This window comes from Lissotriton vulgaris, chromosome 4_1 (genome assembly GCF_964263255.1).
Source record: "Lissotriton vulgaris chromosome 4_1, aLisVul1.2, whole genome shotgun sequence".
Lineage (NCBI taxonomy): Eukaryota > Metazoa > Chordata > Amphibia > Caudata > Salamandridae > Lissotriton > Lissotriton vulgaris.
In genome coordinates this window covers 1807096913-1807124338 of record NC_141691.1, presented here as the reverse complement: position 1 = coordinate 1807124338, position 27426 = coordinate 1807096913, and the positions used below count along the sequence as shown (strand labels likewise).

Sequence of the window (27426 nt, the reverse complement as noted above, 5' to 3'; positions counted from 1 at the left end):
TGACTCTCAAACACGGTGTGCGGGCCTGTAACAGACGCACCAATTCTGACATCCCCCCCAAATGTACTTACAATAGAATAGGTAGGGTGTCGAGATTAGATTATATTCTAGTCCCAATTTCGTTGTGGTCTCACATTATTGACTTCCGGGTGATATCTAGGGAGGACAGTGACCACAACGCATTGGAACTGGAATATGCCCATCCAGGCATTGATGATAGAGGGCACGAGATGGTCGTCCCTGGAAATGGGTTAGCACTGACAAATAACAGACGGAGAGTTAGGTGGGAGAAGCTTGCCTCTTATCCAGAGAAGGTATCAGGGCTTTATGCCCGGGTTATTCCCACACTTGAAAAGGTTTGCACACTAATAAAACAACCTACCATCCCGGGTATCAACGAACAGCTGTGGCTGTTGTACGAGGACATGGTTAAGTCCGTGGCTGATGTTTTCTTTTCAACAGGAAAGAGTGGTGGGGGTCTCCACACCCGCCCCACTTGGTATAATGCTGCATGCTGTAAGGCTAAATCTGACCTGCTGACCTCGATTAAGGAAGGCAGAGACAGATCCGTGATCAGGGCCAGGAGAAGGGTTTACAAGTCCCTGATCTCACACGCTAAAAGTGAATGGGAGCAGGAGAAATGGGAAAATCTCACAATTTCATTATCCTGTAGGGATTCACGAAAATTCTGGTGCATTGTAAACACGGGGTCTGAGGAGTTAGCCTCGGCAATCAAACCCAACATTTCGCCCAAGGCTTGGCAGGATCACTTCCAGTCTCTCTATGGGGTTGATGATGGCGCCCTCAACAAACCCCTACCGACCAACAGTACGGTATTAGAGGGGGACCCCTTTACCGAAAAGGAGGTGCGAATTGCCATCGCAGGGCTGATACCTGGCAAAGCGCCTGGTTTGGACGGCTTACCGGGTGACCTATTTAAGCAGGAGCCCAATGTATGGGCACCATACCTAATGACGTTATTTAACGGTGTTCTAGGGGGTATGGATATACCGGGTACTTGGCTGGGCGCAGAGATTGTCCTTATTTATAAGAAGGGGTCGCCTCTGCTCCCAGCCAACTACAGGCCTATCAGCCTCATTGATGTAACTCAGAAAATTTTTGGTAGGCTGATACTTGACCGCCTCCAAAATTGGATTGAGGAATTTGCCATCTTAAGTACCTATCAGGCCGGGTTTAGAAGAGGGGTTTCAACGACGGACCAGATCTTCCGCCTGAACCTTTTGTTCTGGAAGACTGTGACAATCAAGGGCGGCAGCTTGTACACGGTTTTCGTGGACTTGCGAGCAGCCTTCGATTTAGTGCGGAGAGATAGACTGTGGATTGTCTTGGCGGAGTTGGGGATCCCGGCGGACATTCTGTCAATTTTGATGAGATTACACCAGGGGAATTTCGCCCGGGTCAGGTGTGGCAGAAGTGGGGCACTCTCGGGTAGTTTCCCCATTGGCAGAGGGGTAAGACAGGGCTGTGTGCTTGCACCGACCCTGTTCTGCCTCTTTGTCAACGGGGTGATCAACCACTTGAATAGGCTGGTTGATATCGACGCTCCAAAGCTTAATGGCAGCAGGGTGCCCGCTATCATGTTTGCGGACGACACCCTGCTGCTATCTAAGTCTCCCATGGGCATACAACAGGTTTTGGACGGGTTTTCGACCTTTTGTGTGGAGAGAGGGTTGGAGACCAATGCTATGAAAACAAAATTTATGATCTTCAACCCTCCCTCCTCAACTCGCCCAAACCCTACCATAGGGCCGTTGAGACTAGAGAGGGTCCTCACCTTCGAATACCTGGGGGTAACCATCAATCAGAGCATGACTTGGGACTCCCACTGTACCAAGGCTATCATGAAACTGGTCCAGCTAACGGGTGGAATCAGTAGGATGGCAAGTAGGTCGACTTTTAAGCCTTTTGGTCCCCTTATCCATATTTATAAAATGCAGGCAAGAGGGGCCGTTACCTACGGCGGAGAACTGTGGAGCCATGCAATTGCCAAGAAACTACAGATTAGTGAGAATAACTTCATAAGGCAGCTGGCAGCTCTACCACCTGGCACACCCCTCCTCCCACTGAGATTAGATTTGGGTCTTAGACCCATTACTGAAGAATTGGGACTGAACCTTTAACCTTTTGGCGCAGAATTTGGAGCTCCCCTGAATTATTGAGCTATAGGGACGAGCTCATGGAGATCCTACGCCTACCAAATGCTACCCTGATACCTTGGCTGAGATATATCAGACAAACATGCGAGTCTTTAGGAAGGCCGGAACTATGGCTTGACCTGGGTAATGCTTGTGGTAGGATCCCACGCAAACTTCTCTCAAGAGAGTTCTACGAGCAAAAGTTGCTTGTCTCAATTGAGGGTACACGTGAGGGGTCTCTAACTAATATGTTTACCATGTTCAAGGACTCATACCTCCTAGAGCCTGTCCTTGATGGAATTAGTCCCATCCTGACCGGAAAACTATTCATGCAGTGGCGTTACAGCACTCTCCCCCTTGGGACCTTCACGGATCGTTGGGGTAAGTCCCAGCCTTCCGCACAGTGCCCAGCTTGCCGACATCCTCATGAAAACGATCTGCATACTTTATTTTTTTTCAAAGCCTACCAAAGACCCAGGAAATACTGGCTTGTTCCCCTTTTAAAAAACCTAGGCTTCAGGCTCTATCTCCCAGCCTACAGAATATTAAAGACAGATCTATCCCCTCCTATTGTGTTTGCAGTGGCAACATTTTTAACAGCTATGTGGCACATTCGCAACCGTTCCATTAAGCTAAATATTGACAAAAGCATTGCTTGATGATTTTCTTAAATGTAATGCACTGCAATTGTTCCTTTTCTAACATGCTTTTGTAATGTTATAACTCTTGTTTACCTGCACTGTTTTCTGCTTATCCTCCAAACTTCTTTTTTAACTTGACATCTTTTTAACCATTTAAATTGTTGTAATCTTTTATGATCTATATTGATCGAATAAAGACTGGAAGAAATAATACTCTTGCACTCTAATATCGGCATGCTTGATCATTGGGGTTCACCCTGATCCCTAAAAGTCAGTATGTCTCGACCATGTTTGAAGGAGCTCTTTATATATTGCTACCTAGGGGGGGGGAATAACAATTAAATAGAAATTCCTCCTCCACTGCCAAGGCATCCCTTTATTAGCAGGGTGGGTGGGAAAGATTACAACTAAATATAAAGGGCATTTAGGATATTATAGTGCTATGACCTTTTAATTTGCCAACATGTTTAAGCCCTATGCTACTGACCAATTTAGGTCCTGGGCTTTCGTCAAGGTGGGTTCATTTTTGAAGTACTCCCTTAGTGACATATATTGTTTATGTAGAAATGTTCATGTGGCATGTATTCTAAGTCAAGGTATGCAGAAAGCAGTGTTATGCTTGCCTATTCAAACTGTTCCCTCTCATTGGGTAATTCTTACCTCTCAGGGGCAGGGGGCTTGGCCTTGTAGTCAAACAGTTGTCAAGGGTCCCTACCCTCCGTACCACTTATTCAGCTCCAGTCTCTCCAGCTCGTGGTGAGTGGAGCTTGACAATTGTTTAACTACAGGGCATAGGAAAATTTCTACGTACAATTACAATCAGTGCTGCGGGTTCACTAGTAAGTAGCATTTGATTTACCAGTCCTGGCACACAGGCGCATGTATCTCCCCTTTACTAGGGACTTATAAGTAAATTAAATATTCCAGTTGGGTATAAGCCAATGTTATCATGTTTAGTCCTAAGGCCAACAAAAACAATTTCAGCACAAATAGGAGGAATGAAGGCAAAAAGTTTGTGGATGACCCTGAGGAAAGAGCCAAGTCCAACACGACTGTAGAACTGTAAACAACGTTTATCACAAAACCTTTTACCCGCAGGAAATCACAACGCTGTCCTTACAACGACCGCGTTGTGATTCCGCATACTATTACTCCACAAGTTCGAATAACGACTTGCGAAGGGGAGGTGGGAGGTGTTGAATTTAAAATCCAACACCTTCCCTAGTGTCCGCACAGACTGGATTTGGAATAGTAAATTATACTATTCCAACATCCAGTGCCCCTCCTCCGAAAGTCGTTGTTCCGACTTGCGGAGTAATGATATGCGTTGTAACGACCGCGTTGTGATTCCCTGCGGGGAAAAAGCCTGCGGGATAAAGACATAGATTCCTGTAGAACAGCTAACTTTAAACATTGGGTGACAGGGTTGTCTATGATATGCACACAATGTGAGCGTTGGAGGAAAAGATATCCCACACACGTCCTCCCATCATAACCTATACACACACACACACACACAAGGAGCTTGGGTATTATAGATGATTAGAGGGCAAATTTGTTTACCTATGTACTGTAGACCTAGATGAAGCATGCCATGACATGTTGTGAGTGAGGCAATCTCTTATATATCCATTTTGATCAAATAGGTGAGGAAGTATCTAGTACATAGGAACATACATTTGCCCTCTAATCATCTATAATACCCAAGCATGTTGTGTGTGTAAAGGGTTGTCCACGAGGCTTTGTATCAGACCATGGCATATCATGGATGAGAAACACTTAAAGAAATAGTTCACATCTGTGATATGAGCTAGTCTGTTTTTTGAGGGTGGGGGCTTCATTTTATTCTAAGGGCCTCCACCTCACCCACTAAATGTTGGTAACACAACACCCAACTGCCTGCCATCACTAGGCTCTCTCTGGTGTCCCTTCATGTGATTTTTAATTTGTTGCTACTATACATGGCCCCAATACACGGCTCAGTAGCTGCGAAGTGCTGCTTGACAGATCACTTTATTTTTATGAACCCCTGCACACTTTTTTAAATATTACTTTTAGGCATGTCAATTCCAACGATTAAGTAAAATGACTGCCAGTGTGTCATGATAGCGCATGCATCATGATGCATACACCCCAACACATTCATAAACATCTGAGTGCATGGCATCATATTGGAATAGTCTACATGTTGGTCACTGTATGAGCATGTGTTAGGATTCATGCATCAGTATTCATGATGAGGAGAGATGACATGGATGTCATGCATCAGAATCTGTAAACCACTGGCAATAGCAGGGGAGACCTTTTGACTTTGCCAATGCTTCGCCAATGCTTGTTGGCATCTGTCATAGTTAACTAGACAAAACACGGGGCCACATGCACAGAATGGTTTTAGCGGTTTCAAATGGAGGATCTGGCCATTAGCGACCGCTAAGTAGTCTTTTGACATGTATTAACCCTATTTTTTTAGTCAGTAACCTATTACCGACTCGCAAATCAGGGTTTGAGATTTGGCATTAGGAAGGGGCATGTCGAGGGTGTTCCTTCCTAATAGCGAGTCGCAGGCGGATGTATGATTGTTTTGTGATCGGAATGTAGTCGGAAAACTTTCACAGTTTTCCGCCAACTTCAAGTAGGTGGTAAGTTAGTCGCAAATGTGGAGGATTCCTCTGGGGACCCCCTTCCCCTTTGTAAATGGTTGCAAAGAATATTTTTAAGAGCAGGCAGTGGTCTCCAGTACCCCTATCTACTCTTAAAAAATGAAACTGAAAAGTTTAATTTTCCTTCTTAAAAATGCTTCCAGGTTTCCTATAAGGAAAATGGGCTGCATTAAAAAAAAAAAAGGTTGCTTAATTTAAAAGCAGACACACCCATGGTTGTCTGCTGTCCCACACAGGCCTTCATCCCTGTGTTTTTAGGAATACCCAATGGGTCGCAAATTACGACTTCCCTCATGAGTATTGATGAGGTAGGTCAATTGTGATGTCATTAGGAATCACTAAATGTGTCCGAGACGCATTAGTACATCACATTTTGCGACATCCTAATTTCGAGCCGCAAAAAGTTGCAATTGGGAATTTGCAAAATGAAGCGGTTGTACATGTGGCCAATATACCTATGAAAAAGCGGCATTCGAGAATGTGGATTACATTTCAATACGAAGGCTGAAACTTTGGTGCTGACTCAACCAGTGAGAGAGAACTTAAAGATAATCCTACACCAAACCTCTGAAATGAGTGAACAAGATAGTTCCTTAGTGTTTCAAAGCCAATCTGAACCAGCAGTCTGCAGGAATAAATTAGCTTTTCTTGCAGCGAGAGTCCCCAACTATGGAAATTGTCTTTAAGATTGGCAAGTGGAATAAAACTGGCTCTGTTTTGAAGTACTTTACAAAGCAGTATCCGTCATTTGCACACCAGAGGTACTTTTGTGTTTATAGTGCTGCAATGGTCTTTGCACCTTCATCGTTTTATGGAACTCTCCTGATCGTTATTCAGTGCTGACTGGCCTCAAGTCGTCTTGGTGTATTTAAGTGTTTATGTGATCGTCTGTTTCATACTTTTACCTCTTGTTTTATTGAGGTGTTCAGATGGAATATATTACAGATTTTTCTGTTACTTGATAGTATATACTGCCAAGCGCTTAGTAACTTTATATTTTGAAGTGTGTGCTTATGCGGTGAATAAACATGAACCCGATGGCACGAGGGCAGGATTATGACCCAGGAGCAGCCCCGGCAAACCAGACCTGCCCCCGCACTGCAAGAAGCGAGTTAGCAGAGCACCCTCAAGGAGGTTTTGCAATAGTCATGTTGCCTCACAAATATTTGCGAATTTTTGTCATCTCATTTCCTCACTCATCAATTCTCCTCCGTTCTCGTCTTTTCTTGGAATCCCTCAACTCCTGTCTCGATCCATAACGTGCCCAACCTCCTCCTCAACTCTTCTTCATACTGCGTGACCCGTGTTCTTACTGCATCTCCGTCCTTGCATTTCTCCGATCATCTTTATGTCCCTGCTTCTCTCACGTTCCAGTCTTATTTCCTTCCTCATCTTCCCCTTTCTCTTATCCTTTCTACTCATCCTCCCTCCTACATATAAAATAAAAAGGGTTCCAGGGACCAACATGTTTTGAGAAGATGCTACCCAACCACCGAGCACATTACCACTAGGGCGGCCACTAGTAGGTTTGGTAAATGCCCACTGGTATTGGGGCTGGCTCCACCCTGCTGCAAGTGGTCCAGTTAGAAGGGAGGAAGAGCGCTCGGCATTCCAAGGGTTCCCTTCTTGTTGCATACCACGTAAATACTCAAACAAAACAATTGGGTAGTCTACGGTAATATATATGTAGTCCCTTTACCAAATCCAACGCTGCCTTTAGGAATCTGTGAAAAACATTCTCCTTCACTGACACAAACAATTGTGATAGCTATCTGCAGCGACGGCTGTGTAACCCTGAAGTGAAAGTACTAACCATACTTAGAGTTCGGCAAAAGGATTACCTGGTCACCGCCTGCATTCAGCATTCTGGGGGGACTTCAGCTAGAAATGGTAGTATCTTATTTAAGTGGCAAAGGTTATTTAAAGGCTACAACGCTTAAGCATTTCAATTATGTGTATATGGAACAAAGGTAGGAGGCCCTAACATCAGTCCTCACTAGTGGAAGATTACAGTGAACAAATTTACATTCAGGCAGACAGATTAACAAACATGAGACAGTGCAGGGGGTTCAGCACCCAGTGGGAGAGCTAGACCTTTTGCTGCCCACGACGGCCGCAGGTAATAGTGGGGTGGGGGTCCACCGCCCCCAAAACTCCCCTCCCTTGCTACCCACTGTCAGCACCTGCTGCTGACCTTTGCTTATGATCTGCAAGTCTCAGCTTCACATGTCAATTAAACCATTCAACTTCAACAGTGGAATGCTTTTCTGTAAAATTCACATTTACCATACCTATTTGCAGACAATGTAACATGGTTTGCCATTTTTGGGACCAAAACCAAAGTTTTCTTATGGTGAGGAGATAACAAGTCCATCCATTCCAATCGTCTATTCACACCCCCTACAAGGACTGAAGCTTTAACCATGTTTATTCAGCTCTGAACATCTTGTTATTTGCAGTACATTGAATCAGTTGCAGTACACGGACTGCACTACTGCATATTCGTCATCTGAGGATTAGGTGCCCAGTGTAGTTTTTTTCAAGATATGAAAAGTATTAAAAACACAACTGCTTCTGTCGTAAAGGTTAGTGGTAGGGGTGGGTAACCCAATATACCCTTGCGGGCTTGGGCAGTCAAAGTATTTTAAGGAGAAAGTTGCCAGCAAGGGATTTGTTTGGTGATCTGAATTTAACAGTGTAGTACAGTCTGTATTAATTAGACTTAGCAGCTGAATGGAACAGCAACTGTTCAACGTGTTATGAATCTGTTAACTGAATTCTATAGAAACTATAGAAACTACCAAACTACCACACTAGCCCCATGACAATCCAATCCAAGTCTCTTTTCCTACATTTGGCTTTCTATTTATCATCTTTTAAAGAAGTCAACTTTACTTATTTTGTCATAGACTGGATTGTTTTCTTCTGTATCTATGGATTGTTTTGTCAGCTCCATTTACACAAGAAACACATGCAATTGTCAATAACTGTACACCCTTGATTTTCTTTGATGATTTATTTCCGTATGAATATAAAAAATAATAATTTTTTCTAGGAACAAACCTTTTTGTGTTTCTTCACCTTTATTCTTGTGTTCAATATTTCACTCACTGTTTGAAACCACAAGATTTTTACAGAATCTGTCGTAAAGGCACAACTGTGTTAGGTACTAAAGCATTTTTAATATTTTTCCCAGCTAAACAATATATAATTTTGGGTACAATATATTGCATCTGCTTGATTGCACTATTAAGAACACCCCACATTTTGTTTTTAACAAAGGCTTACACCTGGGAAAGCATTTAGGGAGACAGGGGTCCTGCCCGTCCAAGATGTTGCTGGACATGTTTAAAAATGAAAGTGTGGAGGCTGTTCAGATAGTTTGATGAACTGGTTCCAGAAGAGGGAGGAAATGTGTAATAACCGAGAACCAACATCAAATCAACCTCCACGTCTGTAACAATTACTGATGTTAGTGCTACGCCGCCTGCTCTCCCTTCTCCACAGTCAGCGCCTGTACTGGCTGCCGGGACCTGTGCTTAATCTGACCTGTCAGTTTGGTGGACTTGGGGCAGGGCATGGTGGGGGGGAAGAGAACAGCTTCATTGTTTGCAGTGCACTGGCAGCTGCAACATCAGCAAAATGTCTGAACCAGGACTCAGCAACCAGGGGCCGTTTTACAGAAGAGCCCTGGGGGCAATGGGCCCCCTTCTGTCATACATATAGCGCTGGCACACATTAAGCGCCAGTGATATCATCAGAGGGCATTCCCTCATTTGCATAGGAGCATGGCCCCAGCAAATTTAAGAATTCCTTTGCCTCTGCACCCATTCCGTATTACAGATCCTGGTACAGAGCAAAGAATTGTCAGGAGGTGCACTGAAAAGGTGGTGCACTGTCAGTGTACACCTAATGGCAGTCCTCTGGAGCGGGGAAAGGGGGTCCCATTGAGCCCCCAGACATCCCCTTGCAGGCAGGTGCAGTCACCAACGGCAAGCACCCGCAAGGAGATCTCTAATCCCTCTTAAAAGTGAGCAGCTGCTTCGTTTTTCACATGAATGCGCTGTCCCCCTGTCAGCACATGTTCGCAGCTGCCCTGGAGGCAGTGCACGAATCCTAATATGGCGCATTTTCCTTGTTTGTGCCGGTGCACCTTTTAAAAGATGTGTCCAGCGCAAACAAGGAAAGTGAGCAATATGTATCATATCGGACAAGTGTGGCTCACCGGTTAGAGGCGGCAGACCCAGAAGCAGAGGTCGGCCCGGGACCAGGGTTCAATTCCCGACGTCGCAGGGTATGGAACCAATGTCAGCGGGCTTGATAAATCTCGCCTCGGTGCCTCTCTAACCATGGGTCCCACGCTGCAACTCTGGGCAATAGCTTGCTTAATCTCCACAACGGCCCACTCGCTGCCGGGGATGCCTGGATTCACCTTGGGGATGCCCAATAGGGACCATCTCACAGGGAAAGCCAGGACGGGTTCCCCAGCGGCACACAGCGCCAAAAAACCCTGGGGTGAACGTGCGCTCTACAAATTCATACTAACATAACATAACATGGTGGGATAGGCCAGCTAAAGCAATTTCCACTCACTTCCTAGTCTGCAACCATTCAGCCTGGCTCAGCCCAAAGAAGAGGCTGCTACAGTGAGCAGGCTGCTTTGGCATGTCCCTTGGGCAAGCAAGGAATGTCAGAAGGATACAGTATTCATGACGGAAAACTGGAACAGTGTGGCATCAGTAAAAACGAAGGATCCAACAGGTGCATCGTGCATAGTTTATTTGCACTTATTCATTTTGTCTGCTGTGACGTTATAACTGCTTCGCATCTGGTATTTTTTCACAGAAGTCCAGCTGTATCTAAGTAAAATCGCAAGCCTCCCCTCACCCTGGCCAAAACTGCCTGGCAGAGTAGTCCAGGACAGACACATCGAAACAGCCCTTTCCATGATCACAGCATCCGGCATGCCTACCTGGAAACGCCTGGTGCCCTGTGGGGCCGGTCCGAGCCTGCCCAAAAGGTCAACTACATTCAGCAACATGTAAGTGCAAGTTTCTATTGGCAAGAAAAAAATGACAATCACATCCCAAACTGATGGCAGAATAGTCCTAACTAGCATCTGGGTATCTCCACCATTTTATTCGAAAGGGATCAAACTCATTGTACAAATCCCACTCCATAACCGAGAGATCTTATAGCCTCTCGCTCCAGCTACAGTAAACTAACAGCATTCATATTGTGCTTTGTAGCCCACCACAGGTGATCATACTCTGCATGTAATTATCTCGCTTTTTTCCATGTTTACTTGCTTTAAGGTCAAGTTGCATTATTCCACTATTACCTGGATAGCATATGTCGTTGACGAAATGTGATCCTAGATATAAGTAGCAATCCCTTTACGCCAGTATGAAATGGGCCACGCTTTAGACCACATTTACGAGGGGGTTTGAGCTGGTGCTTGTGCAACACTCAATGTTGCAATGCGGTGCCGATAGGAGTGACGGATTACCTTTCAGACGCAAAAGCTATTTTGTACTGAAAGTGCTGTCATGTGCTGTGCCCAAGCCCCTCAGCGCCATGCCCCATTTCATGTATGCAAGAGAACATGTCTGGGGTGGGCAGGGCAAAAACCTCAGAATCTAAAACAAAGCCATATCTTCTAAATTACCAAAACTTGACTTTCTACAAAATCGTAACACTAAATTAAAGTAGGCGCAAGAAAGTTGGTCAAGCGGAATTTTACTTGATGAACCCTACATGTAACATGTGTGCTTTACCCTGAAGCACTCATCTTTCATGAATGCCATCTTTACTCTTGGTTACGCGTAAGAATGAGGGCTGGACGGTGTGCAATCTGAATCATGTATAAGCATAACACATAAAACAGGGGCTGCAGGACACTTTGTTACTCCCCATTGTGCATAACATTTTTCATGAAGCAGGACCACAGTTTCTCACAATTTTTTTTATAAAGTATCTTCCATCCCTTTGGAAGATCACAATATTTTGTAACCACAACCAAAATATATGAAATGGAGTGCAAGGGCCTTCATTACCCAAGGCACAGAGCTGTGGAATAATCTGCTTGAATTTAGGACATCTCTAAAAACCTGCCTCTTTACCAATCAAGTCTATGAGTGGTCTTGTGCTTTTTGTATCAATGAATTGCTTCATAGAGCCAAAAGACTTGGACTTTATATGTATATGTAAATACAAGGCCTAAACTAGACAGCACAGACTCACCTTTGGAATTGTATGAGGGCATGCATAAGTCAAAAAAGCCACTTTTCATGCGAGCACTGATGATGACATCAGCAAAAGGAACAAGTAATGGACGGAATGGGGAACACTGCAAACATTCACCCCAGTCACAAGGACCTGGGTTTAATTACTATTTTTCACAGCGGAACAGAGCATGGGAAATAGCTGTCCTGCATTGTATGAAGGGAAGAAAACAGTACACTGCCATATTTAAAACAAAAGTTACATGCCGATGTTGTGATTTCATGATGGGAGGTGATGCCCCGAAACCAATCCCAGGATGCTTATTTCCAGTCTAGGGAGGACCTGGCTTGGCAGTTTGGGCTGTACTGATCTCATGAGGAACAGGGTCAAGACTGAATTGCATATGGCTGGGTCTAAACTGGGGTGGCATTGTGAGCAAAAAAACAATCAATTTAGGCCCAGATCTCTGTACTGGGGTGAATGTATGAGATTGTTCTGCATTCTGTCTATCAATTGTTGTTTTGCATTTGTCACCCCGAGTGGGACAGGTATGCCCAGACGTGGGTCCCATTCTCTCCATGCCACTGGAGTCAAGCTCTCCCGGCTGATGAGTGCTGAAAGACCAAAACAAGTCCTAGGATGCTTGTTTCCAGTCCAGGTGGACCTGGCTTGGCAGTTTGGGCTGGACTTTTCTCATGAGGAACAGGGTCAAGACTTATTTGCATTTGGCTGGGTCTAAACTGGGGTGGCATAGTGGGAAAAAGAACAATGGATTAAACCCAGGTCCTTGTGACTGGGGTGAATGTTTGCATTGTTCCCCATTCCGTCCATTACTTGTTCCTTTTGCTGATGTCATCATCAGCGCTTGCATGAAAACTGGCTTCTTTGATTGACTTGCTTATTTTTTTATACCAGGGCTGAACCATGTACAATTTAAATGTTAACTTGTACGCACAGTGTTTTTCTTCAACAATTGATTAGTTCAATTAAAATTATTGTAATTTTATTAACATGACAATACATTACATTGCTCTTATTTTGCAAGAATCAATATCAGTATTGTGTAACATTTTCTTATCTAAAGGTTTTGAAGAAAACAAAACAATTTAAAATGACCCATTTCAGTACACTTTCTTTTCATTTACGCATAAATGGGCCAACATTATTGCGTTATTTTTCTTAAATTCAGCCCCACCAGTATGCAGAATTTGGATTGGAACTAAGGCAATAAGACGTAGAGTGACCTGCTTTGTCCTTTCACAAGTCTGAATCGTAATACACTAATAGTGTCACAGCTGTTCGTACCTGCTGTAACCACACATAGCGGCAACCTGCGCACGCTATCGTATATGTCTTTAAGGGAGATGGAATAGGAATGGCTGCGCAACACATGTCACACATTTATGTCCTCTCCCAATGTTATAGTGTGATTGGTACCTAGCTTGGTGGTATTCTGTTTGTCATAACCATAGCCTGGACACAACTTTTGTATTTTATATGTCCCTTGGCAAGAAACGCCTACAATTTGATCCCCTATCACGCAGTTTTTAGACGATTGTGCAATGAAATTTTGTGCTCCCCCTTCTTACATACAGGAAGATGCCCAACCTCGCTGAGCTCTCTCTGACTGTTATTTTTGATTTATTGACATGTCTTCTTTTGCCATACATGTTCTAGCGTTGTACTAATTGATGTTTTTAGCCTTACCTCTTGGGTTTTACTTCCAGCTACACACTCTATTTTTTTTCTTTGCCACTTCATGCTCTCTAATATATCATCATTGTCATCTTATCCTTTTTACAATGTAAAGTTTTAGATTTTGCTATATAAATTGTAGTTATGTTTTTTTCTCCCTTTTATGCTCTATAAACTTACCCTTTTGAAACAAAAATAAAATATTGTTACCTTTAATATTTTTATATTGACACAGGCTATTAAATGAGTCGTCACCTCAATCTACAACGAGGTAGTTACCCAAAAGGCGTTTTGAAATTCTGAATCAAAAGACAAAGCTTTCTGCTCTGAGTCTGGATGATAATCATTGTGAAGCCCAAATTCAAAGAGCACCATTTGATGGCTGTTCCAGATCAGGGACATAGTTATACTCTTCAACACAGCACCGCAGCAGAGAACGTACTCCAAAATCACAGGCTCTTGGTCACCTCAACCGGAAGGGTGCACTGAAGTGAGCTTTTACATGGGACTCCAACTCTACAGGCTGCTTAAATACCTAATATCCATGAAATGAGAAGATCCAGCCATTGGACACGGCAAGGACCTTCTAAACACAGGCAATGGGTGATGCCTCCAGCGTTCCTTAGCGTGTTTCACTCTCTGTTACTGCTATGGGGTCAAAGGGATGAGACTAAAGGCACCAGATCGCAGAAAAAAGGCAACCCAGGTGGTAAGGTTTAAGACAAGCATTTCTCTCAATATGAAAAGTAAATCAAAGGAACAAATAAAAAATATAAATACCTGTGTCAGGAAGAACAGACGTGATGCTTGGCGTATCACTCAGTGAATAAGTGAAGCTCAGCGGGTCGTATACAACTGAATTAACAACAATTTGAACTGTTTCTTCTGCAGCAGAGTGTGGTGGTGTGATACACTGAATTTCCCCAGGATTGACAGATAAAACTATACACAAATTACCACCTATGGTCACTCTAGTACTGTTTGCTCCAAATCCATTCCCGGTGATGAACAAAGTGGTGCCTCCCATGATGCTTCCAGAGTGCGGTGAGAGAGAGGCCTCTGCAGGACTGTTGAGGGTGAGGGTACCTGTAGCTAGGCCTTTACTTAACACCACAACTGTGAGTGTGTAGTCTCCAGCAGGAAGTGGGGTCACAAGGCAAGTAATGTTGTTTTCAGTGACGCTGGTTGGCTCAAATGCCTCATCTCCAATGTACACAAGGATGTCGTCAACTCTGGACCCAAACCCTTCGCCTTCAATCACAATTTCAGTAGGTACGTCCCGCAAGATGGTGGGCGCAACGCTCAATATGTTTGATGTGACGTTGGCGTTGTACGAAAAGCTGCACGACCCCCTGCACTGAGCTGAAATTCCAAGTACACTGACTTTTAGATCCACACTTTGTTCAGCATCAGCTCTTAAGGTGTCACATTCAATGTTTGTGTAACTCACAGACACAATGGCACATGGATACCCGGCCATTGTAACCATTATCCCACTCTGCGGAGCTGCAAACCCTGACCCGTGGATGGTCAGTCTGGTCTTCCCTGTGAGTGAACCAATACTCGGGGTCACAGAGTCCATATGTGGGAGGAGGACGAAGCGTCGATCAAACTCCCTGGTCAAGGTGTTGATGGCTGTACCAAGGTTATGCACATTTAGGGAGACCATTTCTGCTATTCCAATGTCCATTGTGTTCTGTGGGTCCACAGTGCATGTCAGTTCATGTTCACTACTTGAGGATACCACACACGGATAGCTTCCAATCTTCACCTAAAAAACATGCATAAGAAATACATGTAAAACCTACTGAGTTATAGTGCACACATATAACTGTTCTTCAGTACTGATTTGTCTATTTAGAGAGGTACACAGGAAGATATAAACCCTTTGAAAATACAAACTCCAGAAAAGTACAACGGCCAAGCCCGTGCAGACGTCTTCACGATGAGTGTTCAGCGTGTATTTTCCAAAGGGACACATTTATACCAAATGGTCAGGGTATCCCTAAAATGTACATTTACAAACAAGCAATATAAAGGGGAAAATATCCAGTCAAAGGTAAGCCTGAAAATGTGGCACAGAACAGGCCCTCTGGAACACCCAAGTCTGCAATATGGCTGCGGTTGCTTGAAACATCTTATTGAAAGGTGACTATGTTCTTATCCACTTGACAAGAACGTCATAGCTGCCTACAATATGAGCCTTCAATATAACGTTATTTTTTACGAGTTTTAAAAGCGATTACTGTGCATTATTTCAGCAGTGTGCCGCTGATTATTTGTACCATAAATAAACAATAAATTATTTTCTCGAGAACTGGCTGCCCTGAGTTACAGTGCCACACAACTGATTTAGTGACCTAAGATTCATAAAAGTTAATGTAGCCAGACTAATAAATGTCATTTACAGAACAGTCTTATTTCAGGTTATTTTACACTACACTTTATTATAGCTCTTCACACTGTACTGGTCAGAGCTTTCTTAAAGCGCTTCAGCTCTATTAGAACTTGGAGTAGTGCTTAAATTGAGCCAGTGGTTTCTAGGGCTCCTCACTGGCACTTAATCATCAACACCGCGCTTTTCATGAGCACCAGTTAAAGACACATTCATTTACAGGGAGATTAAATGATTTGCCCAGAACCACAGGATGTTGAGTTGACCCCAGGACTCAAACCTGGTTTCCCAGCGGCGAAGTCTGCAGCTCCGGTTATTACGTCACATCCTCTCCCCATTTTAATGGTTAGTAGTTGGTTCTGTTTTAGGAGGTGCTAACAGGGCTGGTGCAAGCTGCCTCCTGAAGAGAGCCCTGGAACTTTTTTTTTACAAATTAACCATTGGGTAGGAGATAATACTTTATAATTGTCACGGGGAAGAGTGTGCTTGCAAACAGAATGTTTTTTTCTGATTTTTTCTGTCTGGCGTTAGCCAAGAAGACCTTTTGATGTTACAAAAATTATACAGGCATATTACACATACTTATAGGAGGCTTAACCAACCCATTTCCCTTATTGATCTGTTGTTGTGCTTTCACATTTTTCTTCCACTCCACACTATTTAGTATGGGGCAATTGGTCAGCCCACTTCAGCCACTGAGTTACTACACTGAGAGTGACTGCACACTGCTCTTTTGCAAGGAGCGCATTCCCACAGAAAGTAATTCCATTAACGCTAGAGGCTACTGTGGCAATATGTGCTTTCTGAAAGCAAAACATATTTTCACTTTTAAACAATTGTTTATATTGTCAAGGGCCTAGCAGCTCCTTCAACAGTCAAATATTAGAAAAGTAATGGGGAAATGTAAACATAATTTGCTAAGCTAGACATATTGGATGTGGCAATGCCTTTTGTATATCCAAACAAGACAAAACAAAACGAATACATACCTTAGTAAAAAGATAAAGGTACAACAATATGTTCTACCTTTGGCCTCACAAACTGTCCGCTGCCTTATGTGTACTCGTTAAAAGTATGATTTATATATTTTTTTCTATGTAGCGGCCACTGCTGCTAGCTGGTGTGCCTGGGCATAGTCAAGGCACTGTACTTGACTCGCCAAGCAACAATAGCAAGGCCCCGGGGAATCAGAAGTGAGAGTATGAGAAAGAACACCCTGCTGCAGAGGGCAGCTATGAAGGCAAGGGTACACAATATATCACCCATCTCAGATTTTGTCTCACACCAGCATTGAGAACCTTTGGCTGCAAACCCATGTCCCTTTGAAATAAAAATGTTACTTCACATTAATATGGATCCCTCGTTTAGAAAGCACACTTGACATCAAAGATATGTTACGTGTAATTTGGCCCTAATAGTATTACATTCTGTAATCATATTTGAGCTACAAGAGATTTTATTTGTGTGGCTAATCGAGCGTGAGTGATCCCATAAAATGCAAACTGTGGCTAAAAGCTATTTTACACTCATTCGACGTCTTGCCCAGACAGCTAGGTTCAGCTAAAATCTTTTGGTCGCCTATTGCAAGACATATTGGCCTCAATTTCCAAATCATAACTACACAAGTCATGAATAGAGGAAGAAAATGTTCTAGGACCACAGCCCGCCCTTTTGTTAGAATTAAAAAAAAGCTTGAAACAAATGGACCCACTGGATCTCCAGTTAGCTAAAATAGAAATGAATAAATTAGAACGATTCTATCACAAAGACTTTAAACGGGAAACAAAACGGACTTGGGTTCAAAGAGCAATACCATACACAGCACGGCAGCAATACCATACACAGCTGATCAAGGCAGCAAAACTCACCTGATACACAGACAAGATATTTGATTCTTTAAACTTAGCTCAAGAAGTATTTAGGAGTGCACCAGGCCAATGAGCTCATACATTTCCACTCTCAATCGATCTGTCTTTGGAGCTTTAAGACTCTCTAGTTGAATTCTTACACTTTAAAGACCTAGGGCCTTATTATGAGTTTGGCGGTGCAGGAGCGGGACAGCCCCGTGTTTGAACCACCTGCCAGATTAGGAGTTTTCTCCTGTCTCACAAGTTCAAGTTCAGTGATTTGTATAGCACACTACTCACCCAGAGGGTCTCAAGGCGCTTGGGGGAGGGTGGGTGCGTTACTTATCGAATAGCCAGGTTTTTATCTGCTTTCTGAAGGAAAGGTGGTTCTGTGTGAGGCGGAGGTGAGTGGGGAGAGAGTTCCAGGTTTTGTCCGCCAGGTAGGAGAAAGATCTTCCTCCCATGGTGGATCTATTGATGCGCGGAATTGCAGCGAGGACTTGATTGGATGAACGTAGTTGGCGGGTGGGTGTGTAGAAGGACATTCGTTTGTTGAGGCATTCGGGTCCTATGTCGTAGAGGGCCTTCTGTGCGTGGGTGAGGAGACGGAACGTTATTCTCTTATTGACGGGGAGCCAGTGGAGATCTTTCAGGTGGCCGGAAATATGAGCTTGACGGGGGATGTCCAGTATGAGTCTGGCTGAGGCGTTTTGGATGCGTTGGAGTTTTTTCTGTAATTTGGCTGTGGTTCCGGCGTAAAGGGTGTTTCCATAATCTAGTCGGCTAGTGACTAGTGCGTGGGTGACTGTCTTTCTTGTTTCGGTGGGGATCCAGCGGAAAATATTTTTGAGCATGCGTAGGATGTTGAAGCATGATGATGAGACGGCGTTGACTTGTTTGGTCATCGAGAGGGAGGAGTCTAGGATGAAGCCCAGGTCACGAGCGTGATCTGTAGGTATGGGTGCTATGTCCAGAGCTGGAGGCCACCATGAGTTGTCCCATGCAGAGGGGGATGATCCTAAGATGAGGACTTCTGTTTTGTCCGAGTTTAGTTTTAGGCGGCTGTTCTTCATCCATTCGGCTACTTCTTTCATTCCCTCGTGTAGGTTGGTTTTGGCGGTGTTAGGGTCTTTGGTGAGGGAGAGGATTAGCTGGGTGTCGTCAGCGTAGGAGATGATGTTGAGGTTGTGTTGTCGCGCGATGAATCCGAGGGGGCTCATGTACACATTGAAGAGGGTGGGACTGAGTGATGAACCTTGTGGTACGCCGCAGATGACTTTGGTGTTCCCACGGTGCTGCCTACAGGCAGCGCAATGGGAACGTCAACATCAGTGATTCTGGGCAAATTACTTAATCTCCCCATGACTAACAAAAAAAAAATGAATGTGTCCTCATGAAATGCAACTGGTGCTATGTAAAGCATTCTGATACTCGATTCGGGTCAAGTTTGTGCTATATAAAACCTGTAAAACAAATCAATAAATAAATAAATCATTACCTGCACTCAGAGTGCAGGTACTGGATGCACCCAATGGCGCAAAGGCACTGGGCCCCCTTTCTTTCCTCACTGCCACACTTTTCATGGCACCTCCATGAAATGCACTGCCACGAAAAGTGTGGCAGTGGGGGAAGCTCGTAATATGCTGCAGCCCGACAAGCATATTGTGACCTCAAGACCGCCACACCACCACCAGGGATCTCTGATTCTTGGCAGTTGCACTGGTCCCAAGGATGGCCCTGGTCGAGATAGGGCAATTGTAAGACCACCACTGCCATGCCCCCAGGAGCCTGGCAGTCCGTGGATGAGCAGACTCGTAATAAGCCCCTTAACACCTTCCGAGCGTCGAACGTTCAGCGCCCAGTGCTGAACGTTCGAATAACGAATGCTGATCCGTCGGCCAACGGTTGTGCGCAGCACTGGCAAGGTAGTGCTCGTGGCGACCGTTGGCCGACGGCAGCACTTAAAGGGTTACATTTTAAACAAAATATGGTTTCATATCAAAATAGCTCATTTCCTATTTCGAACAACTGACCTTATCAGGTAAACAACTGTGTGTTTGTCAAGATTTTAGAATTAAGACCAGAAAATGACTCTCAGAAAGTGTCAGCTGCCATTCATGATCCCTGCATGGCAAGTGACATTGTGTTCATAAATGGCTCAGAGCTGCTCATTAACCACTTTACATGGGTAACCTGGAGGTCAGTCTGGATGTGAACACCAACCACAGCCTACAGTTTAACAAACAAAAGGCTGGTGTCATTATCGGGAAGTTATGGCATGTATGCCATTATTGGATGACCCAAATACAGTTATTTATGAGAGTCTGTGAAGTAACTTTGGAATCAAAAATAAACGTGTCTCGAAGATATCTGCAGCGTCCCCCTTTTCTTTTAAAGCGCTACCTGCTGCCAGGTGCACTTGCTTCTTAGTGAGATGATTTTCCACTTGACAGCTTCACACTTGTTAAAGTGGCAAAGGTCTGTTGCCAATAAATGACCTATGTTTATGTTTACTAGATGCATATTCACAGGGACTGGTGCTAATGACATTTACCTTTCCTTACTTACTGTGTCATTGCTTTTCCAGACTTCAGCCAACAATCAGTATCAAGGTCACTGCTCTGTAGCGCTTTAAATGTGGTTGGATGTGACTACCTTAAGCTGCAGCTGACATCTCATCCAGCATCTATTTATGCAGCAGTATTTGTGACCTTATGACAATGTCTCAAAGTTAAATATAGGCTTTCCCTCCTATAATATTTCACACAAGAGAATGGATGGTGTAGGGAAATTCACAATTCTGTGAGGTCCCGCCACATTGTTTGATGTATTCCCTGACCAATTATGACCCCGGGGGATGGTCATACTGCAAAACTGTTCTTAGCATATGTACAACAACCCACCAAACATGGTGATAGATTTGCTAACCCCAACTGGCATGTTCAATGTCTAAGAAACCTCTTTTGAACATGATGCAATGCACTTGTGTCTCACAGATATACTGTGACCAATTGGTTGAAGTTTAAAGTTGCACCAAACGTTGCTTTAAAAGCGTGGCTTTCAATACAGCCCTCAACAGCTGTGTGCAAAGCTGCAGCAGGCACACATCAAAGGAAATCGTGTGACGTGCTTAAACGCCTACATCAGGCATTAGCCAATTAATCTGTAAGTAGTGTCTTGAAGCCCACAATGCCTGGGTCCATAATGTACAAAAGCAGAATAATAATTAAATAAGTACGGCTCGGCAGCTCGTTTGTACTGCATTAGGCAGTGGTAGCTCTTTCCTATAATATATTTACCCCTGTGAATAAAGCCTTAATTCCCATAAAATTGGGTTAGAAAATAGCTTTAGACATCACCCACACACCATTGTACTCTTTACCAAATAATCTAATTTGATGGTCAATGTAGTTTCACCTCAGGCCAATCTCTCCCTTTTCCATTGGGAGTAAATATCTCTTTGAGATATGAAATACCTTTCCTGGGAGAGAAAACACCTTGGCCTGCTGACAGAAAGGTAGGACTGAGTTAATTAAATAACAGTTATTGTTAGTTACATTGAAATGTGGGACCAATATATGAACCGGAACAGAAGATGGTTTTATAGATGCTTTTTGGGTGCGAGAGTGGCCACAGGCAGCCAACCTCTGGTGTAGGTACTTGAACTGACATTGATGTTTAAAATGCAATTGTTCCTATTGGTATTTGTGACATTTTCTCGACGAAATAATATCTTCAGGTCGATATTTTCAACTTTGTTTTGGTTTTCTTTTATTCACTAATTATTTCATCCTTTTATTCTTTGTTAAGGAATTTAAATGTTTGGTTACTTGATTTGAATGATGTTGTTGTGATACCTCATTCCTAACACACACTTCTAAAAAAAGCCAGATCATTTTTGCCATTCCCATTTGAGGTTCAACCCACATTTCCTCATTGAAACTTTGTTTTCCTTGCTAAAGCACTGCTTACAGACTCCATGTCCATACCTTGTCCCACCCTAACAAAGTAATAATCCAGACTATCAAATATGGCAAAGTAGAAGAATTTGGCGGACAAGTTACTACGTCACAAGTGGGACTGATATCCCATTTGCCTTACTACAAGTGCATTTTATCCCATGGCACTTTGTATTAAGTTATGTGGGATATCCCTCACATTTGTTATGAACTGCCCTTCTGCCAAACTCTAAACCAGGCTCTAACTTTGCCTTTACTCTGCTGAAGAAATATCAATGAACACTCATTCAATCATGGTAATACATTCATCAGCTACTCACCTTTTTACAGACTATGGGCCTCATTACAATGTCGGTCGGAAAGCTTTCTGACTGACTCGGAATCGTTTCTGACCAAATCAAATTCGGGGAGTCCGATGGACCGATTACGATGTTTCTGAACACCGTTTGATTGGTGTTCCAACTAACTACACAGGCTTCTATTGAAGAAAGGAGTGGTCACGTAAAACCTTGCACCCTGTGGTGGGCACACCTTAGTGCCTGCCACACATTAATGGTTGGGAAGATCGGACCAATGGGCACCCTCACTGGCCCCAACTGGAGGTCTCCAGGTGAAGGGAGGCCTGCTACGGGCCCCCCAAATCAGATTTCGACAGCTGATCTGGAAAGGCTGTCCGAATCCGACATCATGATGCGTCGGTTGGAAATGCGGCTCTTGGATATATTTGTTGACATCATAAACCCACATTTAATAAATTGGTATTATTCAGATGTCCTTTACCTTATTGGCACATGAAATGTTGCTGAAGCCGGTTCCAGTGAGTGTTATTGGGTCCAAGACGGTGCCATTGGATGGAGTGATTGCTGTTATGGAAGCAGAGTAGCAATTGGAAAACTCAAACACAATGGGATGTGGACTTGAAGTTGCATGCAGGAGATGGCTGCAGACTGGTTCATCGGCTACACACTCTACAGGGGATCTTCTCCTGCGGAATGGGACAGGTCCTGAAGACATAAAACATTTAAGGTTAGACATTTATCTTAGAATAAGATTCCGGACCTAAAGCTTAAGGCATGAGGAGTCACTTACACTTAAAATAATTGCGATCTGCATAATTACAAACCTGGGTGAACAAGTTCAATTGAATTAGGAGTTATTGGGCAACTAGAGAGCAGACAAGCATGTTTCATTTCTGTATTTCTGCACATACATAAATTGAATATGAAAACTGCAGAGTTTACTGATCATTGAGCGACATTACCTATTAAATAGCCCAGCTGTACTCCTCAGATTACTGCACGTATGCATCACTTATAGCGTCACAGGTTTACCAAAAGTCCTAAATGCTGCCAGCAGCACTTAAAGGCTAAATTAGAGAATAACCATGCTGCCATGGGATTTCTTACAGATTGAGCAGGTACATCAATAAAAATGTAAAGCTCACCATGGAAAGAGACCACCATCAATAACAATTTGATACTACAGTAGTTCTGTTATGCTTAGTATTTTCCCTGTAATCAGAATAGCTGATTGAGTTCTACTTCCAGTTATCTAGGGACCTCAGAGCACTATCTTCTCTTCTGCAATAGACAGTAGTTTTACAGCCAGTAATGCATGGCAAGTACAGATGGTGCTATTTATCAAAACATGCTTTATATAGTGCTTCATACCACAGAAATACCATTTGTAAGCTCTGCAAATATCAGATAGTAATATGGCACTCAATTTTGCTGGAAGCTCATGGGTGGCGCCAGGTGTACGCATTGCAGGCGTAATTAAAAAGAGATTACTCACTGGATCTCCAGATAGTTAAGAAGCCTCCTGCTTCTAGTCTCTATGGATAATGATAAAGGGCCTAATTTAGATCTTGGAGGAGGGGAATACTCCAACACAAACGTGACAGATATTCCGTACGCCGTATTACAATTCCATTATATCCTGTGGAGATTGTAATACAGATGACGGGTTATTGGTCACGTTTGACGTTTGTGACAGAGTATTCCTTCTGCCGAGATCTAAATAATGCCCTAAATTAGGGGACGGTAACTCCCTGACAAACTTCAGCATCCTCTTACTCCTTGGCATTCAGGTTAACCGTATGATTTCTATACACAAAACACACACTCAGTTGTTAGATTTAGGTTCACCGCATGGGTGGGTCCCTTTGATTCTGATGAAAGCCCTTTGACTGCAAGGCTGTGGATTACAGGGAAGAGACAGGTTGACCACAAGGTGAGAGATGATGGAGGTGTCATATTCCACTTACTACCTATCCTTAATAATTTTTAATCTTGTAAAGGTGAGGCAGAGTAAGTAATAAATCACTCATTAGTTTTCACACTAAATAGAATTTTAACTACAGTGGCCTCTGTAGGACATATTCATCCACAATCACTCCCAGTAAGACTTCTGGATGAGCCCAACTAGCGTTTTCGTTCCTATGATGAACCATGCCGACTAATGTGGATGAGATGACTGCATCCTTTTATGCAAATTAGGTCGAATTATCCTCTCCAAGTAGAAAAGCCTAGACAATGAGTGAATGTCAAACATTCCACAAGGTTGACACAGTCTTTTGTTTCTCAATTCAGCAAACTTGGAATAATGAAAAGATGAGTAAGTCTCAGTGGTATTCCGATTCATAGCCTCGAGAACAGCACATTTGTTAGCTGTAAATGATAAGTTCACTGAGCTACTTTTCCAGCTATCTTCATGCCACCCTTTCTGTTGACATTATCCCATTGCCTTTGGTATCCAGTTCATCTTCTTAAATGTCAACAAACAAGAATGTTATTGCATGCTATTTAAAATGTATTGTATCCTAGAGTATACTCCTTAGTTTCCTCCTACTGTTCATAAACTGATTTACCCATATTCCTTTCTCCATCAAGGGCCATACAATATTTAACTTTAAGCAGGTGTGCTAGTTGCAAACAGGGACAGTGCACCCTAATAAAAGGAATGCCCTGCCACCAGAGTAGCCGCAAACCTGCACTGCCCTATGGGCTGCGTATTCAATTAAATACAGAGCGGCTGCTTCAAGGCGACTCCATGTTTCTCTGCTTAGGTGGGATGCTGCCTACATTTTAAAGGAAAAGAGATCCCCCTGTAGGCAGGTGGAGTGAGTGACTGAAACCACCTGTAGGGTGCATCATTGGGGGTTGAAGGGATCCTCTTAACCATCCTTCAGAGGGCTGTTTCAAGAGACACACTGACAGTGCACCCCCTTTTTGTTGTGCACTGTGAAGGTGCCTCATAAGGAACTGTTTGCATCTGCACTCCATCAATAATACACCACAGGTGCAGAGGCAAAGAGATTCCCTCATTTGCATAGAGCCACACCCCCATGTAAATCAGGGACCAACCTGTCATGACAGCGCTGGTGAGACATGTGCCTCAGCACTATCAGTATTACAGAAAGGGGTGCACAAGCCTCTGCGACCCCTTCTGTAATACCATTGTGCCCCGGGGGAGCACAAAGCGGGCTCATAGGCCCTTGCACTACTGGGGACAAAGTATAATACTGTCACTCATACTGATTCTAAATTAACTCATTTCGCATCATATGATTATCAGCTTTTTTTTTTTACAAAGCCCTTGTTAGAAATAATACCTGCCTTTTATATATAAATAAAAAAGGAGGCACCATAATAATTGTTTTATTTCTTCAAAGTGTAGCATTATCTGCCAACATTAAAAAGTGCACCAAGTCGGTAGACACAATTATATTATTTGCATTTACTGCGCCTGAAGGTATCACAAAGACATAACAGATCAAGCAAGGTAGCTCTCTCCTAATGTACACATGCTCTAGCTATAATGTTTACCACCTTCAAAATATACATCTTGATTTTCTAATTTTCATAACTTAAAAATATATATTTATAAATCATGCATTCAGATGAGGATAGACCTTTCTGAAAACAGAAATACCTGGGTTATATTGAGCCTCTTTTCCCCCAACGAGAAGATGCAGTTCAGCTTCTTTGTCTGGAACCGGAAGTACCCGGACCTTCCCCTGTAGAGAAAAGCTGTTGGAATAGCCGACACTGCCGCTGCTGTAGTAGTAGTCGCCGGGGGATGTGAACTGGTATCTAAAAGAGCCTGAAATATGAGAATGAGGTTAAAATGGAGCACTTGTCCTCATTAAAGATATATTTGGCTTAATTCACTGATGATGTGTTAATCACATGCCACATGGAGTTCTTGTGTATTTCATTTACCAGCCGCTAGGCTAGCAGTCTGATCATGCTTCTAAAGTAGCTACAAAAATAATTTAAATACTAGCTGGTAACCGTACTAACTGACCCGCCCGTTCCTCTTTAGGTTCTCTGTCTTAAGTTCTTACCCTCTTGCCGCCTAACTGTACCACGGAAGTGAAGCTAAAGCCAGGTTTGTCACTTGATATATCAAGAGTTTTTCACGTTTTTTTCAAGAGAGCTGGCCCCAGACCAGATTTTCAGCTTAACTGCTGAAATTGTAAATGATTTCAAAGTACATTATTTATATGCACATTTATTGTATGTGACAAACTGAAAATCTGCTCTAGTTAATTTATACTTAATCCCAAAATACATGCTCAAAATATAGCAGAGTTCTAAGGCCTTAAATACAGGACTAAAACCAACTTGATGTATAATGAAGGGGAAATCGCTCTTAACTCATATCCATACTATGAATGAAACGTTTTTTATCATTTTGGGGCACATGCATCATTGTTTCATTTTGCACTTCCTAATTTGCGATTTTTAGGGAATCGCAAATTAGTAAATGCAAAATGGGATGCATGTACATTTTCTCAAAATATTTGAGAATCGGTAAAAATCGCAATTTTTACCGATTCTCAAATATTATGCGATTAGCAAAGTGCGAATTGGCAATTCCCATTCATTCCTATGGGCTAAAATGCCCGTAGGAATGAATGGGAATTGCGAATTCGCACTTTGCTATTCGCAAATCCTGATTGCATTTCAAGGGTGGAGAGGGGGGTTCAAATGACCCCCCCTGCACCCATGAAATGTTGTTTTCGCATCATGTTGCACACACACATGTCCTAAGGACATGTGTGTCCGTAACATGAATGTGTAAAAAATGCTTTTGCAGCGTTTTTAACACTTTTTGCAAATTTACCGAGTGGTTCAACCACTCGGTAAATTTGACACCCTAATTGCGAATTCGCAATTATAAAAGTAATCATGCATTGCTTTTAAGAAATCGCAAATTTGCGATTTCTTAAAAGCAATCGCATTTTTAGAAATCGCAAAAATGTGCGATTTCTAAAAATGCTTGATGCATTCCAAAAAGCATTTTTGGAATCGCAAACGGCCGATTTTAAGGAATCGCACCGTTTGCGACTCCAAAAATGCTTGATGCATGTGCCCCAAAATCCTGCAAAACATCCTGCAGCCTGTATGTAGGCTTATTTTCAATCAGAAGTGGAGGTGGAAGGGATTAAACAACATAAAAGTAAGGACGTAGATTCCCATCTCTGCCTGAACGTTCTTCTAGGTTTTTCATTGCAGCTCTCAAACATTCACAGAAGTAGGACTGGTTTCCAAGTGCACTACTGGCATTGTCGTGTGACATCTCCCACAGCTCCTATTCCCTCTATTTTGAAATCTAAATAGAGTAGATTTCAGCACAGGGGTAATAAACCCGGCTGTGCAGATGTACATTTTTGTCTTGTGTTTTCTCCACTGGGAAACACATTTGTTTATGGAGGACGTGTTTCCCTAAACTCCCACCAAATGCGGGGTGCCATCTCTTCCCTTCACGCCCTTGAAATCTTGGCTGAAGTTACTTTCTGACCATTATCCCCTTTCAAAATCCTTCTATGAATTCCTGTCAG

At 43.2% G+C, this 27426-nt stretch overlaps 1 protein-coding gene across 1 annotated transcript in view; it reads right to left on the bottom strand.

Moving 5' to 3' along the window:
• LOC147724585 (fibrocystin-L-like) overlaps positions 1–27426 on the bottom strand; it is a 505554-nt gene that overhangs the window by 270745 nt on the left and 207383 nt on the right. The window contains exons 38-40 of the mRNA XM_086918064.1: positions 25512–25682; positions 22359–22582; positions 14158–15148 (exon numbers count right to left, since the gene is read on the bottom strand). Of these exons, the coding sequence (XP_086774190.1) occupies positions 14158–15148; positions 22359–22582; positions 25512–25682 (1386 nt within the window). The remainder of the gene's footprint in view (positions 1–14157; positions 15149–22358; positions 22583–25511; positions 25683–27426) is intronic.